The 12,710-nt window shown below is 38.5% G+C and overlaps 1 protein-coding gene across 1 annotated transcript; it reads right to left on the bottom strand.

Annotated features, from left to right (window-relative positions):
• Positions 1 to 120: 120 nt before the first annotated feature.
• On the bottom strand, positions 121 to 10,010 carry slc43a2b (solute carrier family 43 member 2b). The gene is made up of 13 exons (XM_058790432.1): positions 9,851 to 10,010; positions 6,129 to 6,423; positions 5,911 to 5,966; positions 5,727 to 5,803; positions 3,972 to 4,064; positions 3,754 to 3,887; positions 3,467 to 3,660; positions 3,237 to 3,380; positions 2,588 to 2,720; positions 2,334 to 2,466; positions 1,814 to 1,887; positions 1,578 to 1,701; positions 121 to 1,491 (listed from the first exon to the last, which is right to left on the bottom strand). Exons 1-13 carry the CDS (start codon positions 10,008 to 10,010, stop codon positions 1,330 to 1,332), a joined length of 1,779 nt encoding a protein of 592 aa, XP_058646415.1. The 3' UTR covers positions 121 to 1,329.
• Positions 10,011 to 12,710: the final 2,700 nt, after the last annotated feature.

Here is a 12,710-nt window from a genome sequence, read left to right as displayed (position 1 = left end):
GAAAAAAACAGCTAAATGTTTTCTTAATTGATTATGCTTTTAAAAAAGATATTTAATCCTACAGTGAATGTAACAGACACTATTATAATGTTTTCACAGTAAAATAATACTTGACAAAAATGAGCAATAATTAAAAATTTTATTGAATATTATATAGTCCTCAACAGTAATGCCATATAGAACAATACATGAAGGTTTTTGAAAAAAAAAAAAAAACAAACAGCCGCTGAAACACTGAGATGTAAGTTAATATAAAAACCTTTGCAAATAAGGCAGCATTGTCCATATGGTCCGTTAGATTTTAAAGAAATAAATACATTACACACAACACCAAAACATTTCCACAGTACCCGTGGCTCCAGTCCTCCCATCAGCTATCATCAGTATCGCTAACTTCACTGTAAACCGCACAAAAGGCACATTTGTGAGTTAAGTTGTGCGTTCTATCATATTTTACTTCAGAGGTCCATTATAACTTGATCTTACAATCAGTGACACAAATGACTCTTAACACACTGAAATATCACTGAATGTTAGTGAAAGAAAGACAGAAAAAGGGAATTATGGGTCATGAGGGGGGTTATGGGACATGTGTTAAAAGTGCTGTTGTTGCCCTGACATCTGCGCCTCAGCTTTCAGCCATCACCTCGCAGATCATAGGCATTTCAGCCTCTTGTATGTATGCATCTCATGCGCATGTAGTGTAAAAACATATATACAAACTGAAATGCACAAATTGTGGCTTTCATAAAGGACCTATGATCAAAAGAGATCACAGATCTTTTTCATAAATACATAGAGAATTTCATAGAGAAAAGTAAAAAGGATCATTATAAGCGAAAAATATGGTCTTTAGTGAATACAATTGCATTGCACCACAACTATTACAGTGAAAACTGGGGCTATAATGGTTTACATTGAAATTCCTTGTGAAGTTTATTTGAATGAAAAGGGGTGTTTTGGGTGTTCCTGGGCAAGACAGCCAACTGGCATCATTACACTGTCTGTGCAAGCCAGGCTGGCTCAAAAACGTCCAGTTGGCATAAACGGTGTATATAAAAAAAAATATGCTGTATACTGAAATGCCCCTGGTTTTATGGAGAAACAGTCAGGGTTGAAACTTTATCACATGTGCAAATGAAAATAAAATGGCGAAGAAGAGGTTTGCTTTCTGTCTCTCTCATTCCTCTTTTTGACCATTGAGTTACTCAGTAAACCTCTAAGAAAGAGGCACGATAGTATTTAATCGTCTCTGTGTTTGTGTGTTTGTGTTTTTGTGTAGCTGTGATGATTCTCTCATGCCTTTGTTTTTCCCTTTATCTGCTTTCTTTATACAAATGCCTCTGGTACGTCAGTGCCATTGATTTTGAGATAGATTTTAGCATTGTTTTCTTTCTCCTTCCTCTTTTTGTGCAGGGTTTTCCTGAAGTACAGCAGGTAGAGTGGTAACAGGAAGCCCAGCATGCTGACAACCAGCAGACCAACATTCACCTACACCAGAAAAAAACATAAAGAGGAGGTCAAAACATGCCTAACGGGCATTTAATCCATTTAGTATTACTAAAGATGCGTCATACCCAGAGTGGGTCTCCCTTCAGTGGTCCCATCATGGCCATGAACAAAGGCTGCTGCAGCAGAGCGAACACAGCGCTAACCAATGACTGCATTCCTGTCAGACTGCCGAACTGAGATGATGGGTACCTGCAGATTATTTGTTATCATATTATATGATTTAAATGCAGTTATTACTGACAAAGGTGATGATTACAAGTGGTATTTAATCATGTTTTACAGATAATATTGATAAACTCACACAGCGGCGTAAAGTCCACCGATGGCGGAGTGGATGAAGCCTCTGACGATGGTGTGAAGGACAAACGAGAGCATCTGGAGAAAGATGACAAGGTTAAATCACAAAATCAAACATTAAAAACTTGTTTGTTCAGTTGTTTCTTATGGTAAAATCAGCAGGTGACATGCTAGTTTCATAATTAGGCCACTAGGGGGAGACGCTGTACAACTAAGCAGACACTCAAGGTACCAATAGCAAGTGGTTGTTGCTTCTTTTTTCTGTGTGTACATACTGGTCTTACTATTTCTGCTATATGGTATACTTGCATACTACTCCATATGGATGAAATATTAAGAGTACTATGCTATTCCAAATTTAGCAATAGCCGCCTTCTGCACATAAACAAAATAGCATGCTAGCATACCACTCTTAATATCGCTACAATATGTACATGAATACTGTGCACACTATGCAAATACATGCACAGAATAACCAGTAATAGTCATCATATTGCAGGATTAATTCCATAAGTAACACATACCTGAAGAGGGAGGTTGGGAATTAGGCAGGTGATCCCAAAGCCAACAAGGAGGATGTTGGTGAAGATGAAGGCCCGTGTGGCATTGGTGACTTTCTGAATTTGTTTGTCTCTGCGTTTGGGCTGGGGCTCGTCCCTGGAGACAAAAAACAAATACATTTAAAACAGCTGATTTTTTTTTGTATTTCGAGCTTCAAAAATGATTATTTAGGTCACGTTCGCACCCATAGATCATTTAAAAGTGTTTTATAACCTACTTGTTGGGCTCTTTTTCATCGTTTTCTCCATCATCACATTCTTTTAGCTTCCAGTCCATCATCTGACCAATGACTGGCGTCGTCATCAAGCACAAGAGTTGCATCACGCCAAAAATGGAGGTGTAGAGGCTCACTGAGAGAGAGCAAGAGAGAGAGATTATAACACTGTCTACTAGATAACGTCTGAGGTTAGTTAATAACTACTCTGGTTAATGGCTAAATTTATGGCACTCTACAGACTTGTGTATGCATTACAGCCCAGAGCACAGGTGGGCAGGGAATGTGTTACGCTTGACGTGAGTACGGGAGAAGGTTAAATGCTATAAAAACAAGCTTTAGGAAAGACATGCTCTACTGGTTTCTACTGTGCTACTGAAATTCTTACCCAATTCCATTCTCTCAACTGCAAAAATAGTTTAAAAAAAAAGAAAGAAAAAAAAAGCCATTTAGAGGGCAATTATAATGTCCATACTGACATACTGAGTTTGTTTTGGGGTTTTTTTTTGCTGTATTTACATATCTGAATTATCGTAATTCAATTGCTGTATTTCTTTATGAAAAGAAATATATATATATATATATATATATATACACACACATATACTTTTTTCCCTGTTTTTTCCACACATATTTAAACATGCTTATTCACCAGTGTTGAGATCTCCTCCACTGAGGGACTCCAAGATGTTGTTCATGGCTCCCATGTAGAAGATGAGACGCAGTTGAGTTACACACATGGTTACCAGACTCAACATGAAGAGAGGGCTGAGAATGCTCTTCATGAACGACTGAGCTACAATGAAAACAGAATTAGTCTAAATTAGTTATTGACCTGTCATATTACCATAATTTCTGATCTTGTGTCAGACCGTCACTTACTCTCCTCCTTGGCCTCACACTGCAGTTCCAGGTCCATGGTGGACAGGCAGAGTTTTTGACCCTCTTTGGCAAGCTCTTTCTGTTTCTGAGTGTTATCCACGCTAAGACGCTTGCCCACTGTCGTCACCTGCTTATAAAACTGCTTTCCTGTAATCTTATGGTCAAATCCCAGCCAACTGAACTTGATCTTGACACTGGATAGACAGAGAGACAAAACACATACAGAATGAGTTTCAGATATTGTAGATGTTTAATGCGTATGAGTTTTATATATGTGTGTTTCTTACGTGTAGTCCATGTCCTCAGGTCCAGGGAAAGGCTCCAAGGGCCAGTTGAAGAAGCAGTTGATGAAGACGAGGCCTGCACAGCCCGCCCAGACCACCAGAATCGTGATGAAGGTCACACCAAGGTCATAAATCACCTGTAAAGATAAACAGTTAGTATCTAAGAACCACAATGTGGCATTATAATCTTGTTTTTCACCAAATTGTTTAATCTAACAAACCTTGACCCCAGGAAAGGTGACAGCCGAGGAAGCGTAAGAACCAATCATGAGCGCGATGAAGGTGGCACGCAGGTCGCCAAACATGTTGGGCAGCTGGAAGGAAACATGGGAACATTTTTGGTTAAATTAATTGTTAATTAATGAATCTCATTTGTTTATTAATTTATTGCGTACTAATTTAAAATATATAAATTCATAATAATCCAAGCAAAAAACATATTTACTTAGATTAAAATTACATTTAATAAGTTATTTAAATTTTTTAAAATAGTGTTTTTTTTATTTTAATATTTAAATATTTCATAACAATCCTGGCAAGAAAGAAAAATGTTCAGATTTATTTTTATTTTTAATAAATACATTAATAAAGTAATTTTACTTTTAATTATATAATTATATATATTAGCAAAAATAATATTTATTTTATTTAAATTCAATTACATTTATTTTTAAGTTCTTTTTAAATTATATTTTAATATCCTATTCTTATTCACACTGTGGCTATTCAGTGGATTGATATGAAGACAACTGATCCACCATCTTTCTCTATAAATGGCAACAGGCAAGGAGAGATGGCCAACAATTATGGGCTGACAAAAGCACAGCAAATCAACAGTGAAAGCAGTTTCAGTTCAGAGGCACTGACTAGAGCCAGAGAACAAGGTTGGGAGATGTGAAAGAAAGAAAAGAGAGAAAGAACAATTGACAGATGATTAGAAAACTAGAACACTACCAGTGACACTGAAATATTTTTGAACACTTAATCCACACTTCCTTCTTACTTCACTTTCTGTTCCTCATTGTCAATAAAACAGGAATAACTGGGGCAGTAAGAACTGAGGAATGATCCGTCCAGTCTGAACCGGCTGAAGCCGAGTCTCTTTTATGACTCTAATTGGAGCACAGACTGGGGCAGCCTGCTCACAGTTATGCCTTGTTCCTGTGACAACAAGTGGATGAGCAACAGCGAGTGTCCCGTTATGTAAGAATGCATTTGAAAGTGTGTGATCAGGCAGGTTCGTGATGGAAGAGTTGTGTTTTGTAAGAATTACTGTCAGTACTGGTTAGAAGGTATTCTCCAAATCAATTGTAAAGCGACTTTGCTACCCCATTTACACTTCAAGGGGGAAATGCAACATGACAAACAAGAACAAACCTTTGCATTAAGCCATCAATGCAATCTTCACATTTTGAGGCAGGTGCTGTGTTTCATTTTCTCAAGTCTTGGCCATTAACATGTGGCAAAAAATTAATTTTGGTGTGAGTGTTGTTGTGAGTTCATGGTCAAATAGTTCCTCAGATCATGCTGAGTGCATGATAACCGCAGGCTATTCTTACTGGGTCAGCACACTGGATAGTACATTATCAGGAGTTAATGCATGGTTCCAGTGCAGTAACAAGAGCGAGTCAGCAGGAAAAACACTAAAGTAAGACTCACAGATGGGTCTAATGATTAATCTACTGCTCCATGCTTGAGAGACGCTCAAATAAGAGAGAGGAAAAAGAGACACAGAGACATCTAACTAGCCTGGATGTAGCAGGATCAAGCGCACCAAAAGTAACAACTCAAGAATCAACCACTGAAAAACCCTTTTTGGCTAATCTGAATATCATATGGGACATATGCCCTACAAATTTTATGCTAATTAGCAATGTAAATATCATAGGCAACTGGGAGTAAGCAAGTTCAACACACCAAAAAAGCTGAACAAAAAAAAAAAAAAAGTGTACTTTCATGAATAAGCTAACACGCACCGTAAGTGAAGTGAAGGTCATACACATTCCTCCAAAGCCATTAAAGGTCAAAGCAACGAAGATCAAAACGGACAGATCTAGAAAAACAAGCAGATGTTAAATGATAGAATATTATTGGTATCTGTTACAACATTGGTGTCTGTTTCACTAAGTTTCAGCTCAGTTGCATATATGGTGTTCTTACCATTTGGGTTGCTGGCTCCATAAGCAATCATAAGGCACGAGAGGGCAAAGCAGGCACTGGAAAAGAAAAGGTCGGTTATTAATGGAAAATTCAACACTTTTCTGGTCATTCGTCTTTATTGTGAGCTGACCTCACCACACTTTTCATTTCATTAATAATTTATCCATCATGTGACTGGTATAGTAATGGCATTGAAAAATTAAGCACATGCTGTTTACCTTCCAAGTAGGCGGAGTTTACGTGGGCCGTATTTGTCCATGACGATTCCAAGAGGGAGTGTGATGGCGCTGAGGAGGAAGGAGCCCACGGTGAAGGCCAGATTCAGCATCTCATCCTGTTCTTTACAGATGAGCCAGCCGTTCATCCTCAGATAGTCCTCCGGATGGTTTAGAGGGACCACCTCCACTCCGCCATCACGCTGGGCAGGCTCAAACTCGTTGTATTCATAATCTGCATCATTCGACAGTGATGAAGGCACAGCTGGTAAGGAGAAGTTTGCCGTCGAGCTGTTTCCTTTGGGAAAGGAGAAGAGGAGAGATGTAAGAGGCTAAGCTAATGGGACCCATGTTGACCATTACTAGCAGCAGCTACCATGTTCCAAAAATCAGCTTGAACACTGATGTGACCTGATATCCCACCCATTTGTGTTGCAGTACTCAACAGGTGACCATTTCTGCTAAATCATGTTGATAAAGAGTGAGAGTGAGAAAATTCAGATGTTGGTGTAAAAACCTGTCACGTGTGCCCCTGCTGTGAGCCCTATACTGTTACATAAGCATCAGTTACTTGTAATTCTGGTTGCTGTCCAATCATGCAGATGCAACACGTGTGGACTCCAACACCTCATGATAGTTCTTTGAAGTTCCTGACTGGGGTTTCTCAAAACATGCACTCTACGGCCTTGTCAACACACCATGGGTGGAACGGTCAGTGGATTAAGGTAAGGACACTGCTTCAAGAGTTTGGAATTGTCTGAGCATTTCATAAAAACAAGGACACCTGAGAAGGTCATCACTCACTCACCTTCATGTCGTTCCAAACCTGTTCAAAATACTTTTTTTCTTCTGTGGAACATAAAAGAAGATATTTGCAGAACTTTGGGGTCCAAGCAACATTGACTTTTGATGTATGGAAACTGAGACAATTCTTCAAAATATCTTCTATCTGTTCTACAGAAGAAAGAAAGTCGTGAGCTACCCCTTGTAGCTATGGTGTCCATACAGTCAAAATGCACAAAATACTTGAACTTCCAAATGACTAACCAAGTTTCACTAATGAACAGCATGGCTAGACCAGTATAAACCAGCCTGGAATTAATTTTGGTCTTCTCAGCAGTTCTCCAAAGTGTCTGAGATCAACCTTCACCCAGCAGTAAAATGCTTGGAATGAGGAATCACCATTATGCGGTCTCAATAAAACCTGAGATAAGGGCTGGGAATGATAGAAAGAAGAAAGCTGAACATTTGCTCTTCCTTTATCTTGTTCTGCTGCAGGAACATTGTTTATAATCGTCCTTTTGGACTATTGTACTTTCCTGTTCTACATTATCTCATCACATACATACATATAAGCTGATACTGAACCAGATGACACTCCATTAATAGCTGCTGTCTCACTGGACTGGAGACATATAAACTAGATAAATTAGACCTGACCTTAAACTGGATGTTTTTCCATCTCAAATGCTGATGGGTGATAAAAGTTTGATGTTTCTCTGAAAAATGCAAAATGTGGTTAAAAATAACTATTTTCTCAAGAAGTTTGAGTGAATTAGACCAAAATCTTTCTTTTCAAACCTCAAGATACCACCCATTATTGGTGTGGAAACAGTGACTTTGCTGTAATTAACCACTGTGCCAGTGTCATCCTGATGATACACGTGTCTTCCTTCCACAACAAAGAGAAGGTTTCCAACTCCAAGTGTGCTTTAGAACTGAGTGCAGAATGTTCTGACGTGTTTGGCACCCAGTCGTGAACTTTCTGGTGCTACACACGAAGGGTTGGGTTTTACTTCGACTGCTAGGAAACTTCTTTCCTAAACTGTGCTGATGTGTGAACAGCGTTCCTGCTGTAAACCATACTAAAGATGCACCAGAGAGGTTGTACGTAGGCCACACTGATGTGCAAGACACACCCGGAGTGATAGCAGTCACCTGGTCTCAGCAAAAAAAAAAAAAAAACAGGTCAGGAGTGTGTGCGTTTGATAGAAGGGTTGATAAAGGAGCATACATAAGCCTATTGAACCTCATTTGAGGGATTTATTACTTAACCTCACTGTAATAAGCTGTCTTCACTGTAACAATTAAGTAATTAATATTGCTTTTCATCTAATCCTTCACCTATTTTCTGATGGGCCAACTGCCACGTGATGCCTTTCTGAGTACGAGTGTCACATGGAAATTGAAATTCTTAAAATTCAATAAATTCACATTCCTAAAGGAAACTGTAAATATATTAACATATTAATACGAAGATTTGGGAACAGATTAGGGCAAAAGTGGGAGTGAAAACAAGGAGGGGTTGTTCTTTTCATTCACAGCCATTAGTTTGGTGGCCAGATCTGATAAAATGTAAAGAACAGTGAATGAGACACACACACACACACACAATACAAAGCGTCCTAACCTCATTTCTGACAAAGCTTGAACGTGAAACTCTTATCATGACGACTTCAGTGATTGCATGATGGGAAATCTCAGCTAGTGTACTAAACCACAAGAGTCCTCACATGCTTCGCATCATTTAAAATGGTCAAAGACAAAGAATTTGATTGCTGACTAATGTCTCATGACATTGTCCTTTGACACTTATCTGTGGACTTTAAACCTGCTGAATACTCTTGAACACTGACGGTTTTTGCTGAGACAGTCTTATTACGTCACAATAATGTGACTGACCGAAAGGACAGTCAATCAGCTGAGTAATGTCAAAAAACGAGAACTATGACAGCAGCAAAAAGGAAAGATAAGCACTTTCCAATGCAAAAATGGCATGCCAAGCAGACAGACAGACACGTAAGATGCCCACCACTCCACCCAGAAGAAGTGGTATTCCTAGATCTACCCAAACGATAAGCCTCCTACAGTTTCCTTCACAAACAACTCTTTTTCTCGTCTTCTGCTCCTCCTCTACCCCCTTTTTTCTTGTCTGCCTGGTAATTTCAAACCAGCTTTTGTGGTTAAATAGGTCTCAATGTCCTCATCTTTTATTAAATCAAGCCCAAAGTGCCCAAGAGAGAACAGGACAGTGATAAAAGGGCATCACCAGCCACAATAAGACCAAAACATGTTCTTATGTGATGCTAATCAATACCAAAGACAGTTCAATCAATGAAATATGAGATAATCAGCAGGTCTGAGGTTCTAACTGAGATGATAAACATCTTAATTTACATCTGACAGGCTGTAAGCCTCTCAATTTAAAGATGCACTTGATTAGGTCAGGATCCCTGTGGAAAGCCCTATAACATTCTTGTGTTTTACTGTGACTACCACCTGATTTAATGGAAGTCTGTGGTAGTGTCTATGGTTGTGAGGCTCCTGAGGGAAGACATCATTCCTCCTCCTTAGAGAAGGTAAGCACAAAAGTGTTTTGCTGCAGAGCGCAATCAGTTACACCACATAAAACGCTACTGTCAGTGATGCATTACTGTACAATACACATGTGACTTTAAAAGTAGGGTCTTTCAAGTACTATCAGATGCAGTATTTGTTTCAAGATCAGCTTGGAATGAAGGAATGGATGGAATTTGCCAATATCCGTAGTGACAAATAAAACACAGTCATGCGTTAAATTACATTTTTTTCAAAGGTAAGATCACAAGCTTGACTTGCACACCATGTAACCAAAATGTTCCTCAATGGCTCTTCTAATTTGCTAGTTTTTTTAGTGGTTGGTGTTACATTATATAAAAATGTATATATTTCAGAAGGATTCATACCTGGATCTGTGCAGAGGTATGAATAGAAACCCTCAGACTTCAGCATGATGAGTAAGGAGCCCCAACCCAGCAGAACGGCAGAGAAGAGCAGATTTTCAATGATGGCTGTTATTGCCATCCACCAGCGGCGAGCAAATGCGGTGGCTAGAGTGGGTGCCATGGCTGCGAGGAGTAGGATAGCAGACAGACAAGAGGAAAAGGGTGGTCGACCGTGTCTGGTGGATTCAGACCTCAATATCTGTGGATAAACAAGAGAGAGGTGTGTTGAAGTCATTTAAATGCAATGACCAAGTTAAACATTTCTGCATGTGATGATGTAGAAACATACTGTAGATAGAACTAAAATAAAGACAGTCCTAAAAATTATTGAGCATGCACTTTTTTTTTTTCACTTGAACTCTTAATTATTAAGATGTGTGAATGAGCCACTAAAGACTCACACCTTCTTTGTTATGCATATCACTTTCAGAGTTGGATCTTTCAAAGTCATTCAGGCTGTTTTGCAATATAAAATTCACATTACAACAGACTTCATACATTGCTTTAGATGCAAAATATCATAAAGAGAGCTTTTTAAGCTATATAACACAAGAAAGTTATTATCTTATCTTGGTGTGACATGTATATCCAACACACATGCCTTATTATTCTTATTTATCACTTGTAATGTAACTTTAATGTAAAAACTGTCAGTTTGTGAAAGAATAATATTCTTGGTTTTTGTTTTTATAACAAACCAACTGGTCATATAATACACAAGCATTTGTTTAAAATAGTATTTAGTTATAAATAAATAATAATAAAAAAACATACCTTTGAGAGGCAGGCAAACAAGTTCTGTAGCCTTTTAGTGCAGAGTGGTCTTCCCTTGATGCCTTTGCTCTCCCTCTTCTCCTCTATCTGTGCCTCCTGCTCCTGCGGTTACCGGCACTTACTGAGAATTTGTTTCAGGGCAGCTGACGAATTTATAGCGGTTTCATGTGAGAAAGCATCGAAACGTTTCTATTGGCTGCATCGGGAGGCTGAGTACACCTGTCAGCCAATCAGCTGCGAGTCTGACGCTGCACTGAAAAATCACGGGCCGTCAACAGGTGAGTTTTATATTTATCTGCATTTGAAGAAGCGGGTGAATTGAGCTCGATTTTGTACAGGAAATTGTTTTAGATTTGTCATCTCATTAAACGGGAGGACCTTTTATCATCAACGCTGAAATCAATATTTTCGACCGAGTTTATTGATTATAGAGTTATTTCCTAAACAGCAGATTAGAACTTGAATTATGAAGGTGGATGAAGTGAAGATAAATCAATCTCTTAAGACATTACAGCTTTTCAGGTAATGAGTTAACATAAAATCATTGTTTTATGTCACTGTTTCATGAACTTGTTTTTCTGTGAGGAGTGACGGACGAGAGGTGATATGCTGAATTGCAAAATGCAGATAAGACCGCAAAAACAAACTGTGTCATCGACAGAAGTCAACAAAAACAGCTCGAAGTGTCTGAAATAGTGACGTTAAAGGATGTGTTACTTAACAAACGATGCTGTTTCACTCTCAGACCACATCTACTGAAGAATAAACAACATAGTACCCTATTTTCTGACAGACCATATAGCTGCAAACAAGCTATGGCGGAAATTATGGTTACGATGCTGATTTTTGTCACATAGCGATAAAAGGGGAGATTTATGCTTACATTTTACATGCCAGAATGTGGTTTAATGTTTTGTTCGTGTCATAAACTTTTCTGCAGTTTTCGAGCAGTACACACCCGGTCACCCGGGCCACAGCAGATACCGGGTGTAAATCAGGTTGTTATTCTCGAAACACGTCGCCCTCGTGTTATTTACCAGAATAGAGACTTTGCGCGCGCTCGAAAACCCGCTCTGACAGGCAGTTACTGGGTATTACTTCCAATCTACTTTCGATCTAAATCTACTATTAAATGTCACATTTTCTAGAAAGGAGCTCTCAAGACAGCTGCACGCACAGTATTCTGGTGTTTTAGATTAAATCATTGCATAACAATGTTGTATTGATCAACCTAATCAGCAAGAACTGGTATTTATCACTGTTATATCAATATGACTGATAGCTGACATACACACACACAAAAAACGTTTATCATGTTAAATATACCATCTGTAAACTGTTTACAGTAGGATATATTATTTTAAAAAGTTATTAAAATTAATAAATCTATTTTCCTAAATAGTGGTACATTATAGGCCTACACTGAAGACAACCAATGATTAATGGCAAGGAAACAATGTGTGTCAGTTAGCTTGTTTATTTGAATGAGTTTTGCATTCTGTCCTATACTGAGCTGATATGCCTGTTTCAAGTATGTATCAATACTTTATCACTGTGAAGTGTAAACGCTTGATCAGGGGGTTCAGACCTATTATCTTTGCAAAACAAAAGCAGAGGTTTAATAAGAAACTAGGAACCATTCACAGGTGTTGACCAAGTATTCTAAGAAGTTCCTTGATGACTTTAAAGTCAAATGTTTACTGGCAAGGTTCACTTCTTTACATCATAATCCTCAACTGGGCACCGGTTACTTAAAGCCTACGTGATGAACTACATTCAGTTGAGAACCCAAAGCTATGAGCTCAAAACGAGCACATCAAACTAACCAAGAGGAACAAAAACAACTGCTCGGTTACATAAGCTCCAATCAGCTCACACTTGTTTTTCACTTTAACGCCGTCCTCTGTGATTTCAGTTCCTTCTCACATTGGTCTAAAGGAGCCTTGTGAAATTCATGATTTTACCCTTTAACGTCAGTAAGAATAAAGTAGACCTTTATTCCAAGAACTTCAAACAAAATTGAGAGCAAATTCTCATTAACATACGT

The sequence above is a fragment of the Onychostoma macrolepis genome, chromosome 10 (assembly GCF_012432095.1).
Source record: "Onychostoma macrolepis isolate SWU-2019 chromosome 10, ASM1243209v1, whole genome shotgun sequence".
Taxonomy (NCBI): Eukaryota; Metazoa; Chordata; class Actinopteri; order Cypriniformes; family Cyprinidae; genus Onychostoma; species Onychostoma macrolepis.
The sequence above is the reverse complement of the archived record's forward strand: the minus strand, read 5'-3'. Positions and strand labels throughout refer to the sequence as shown.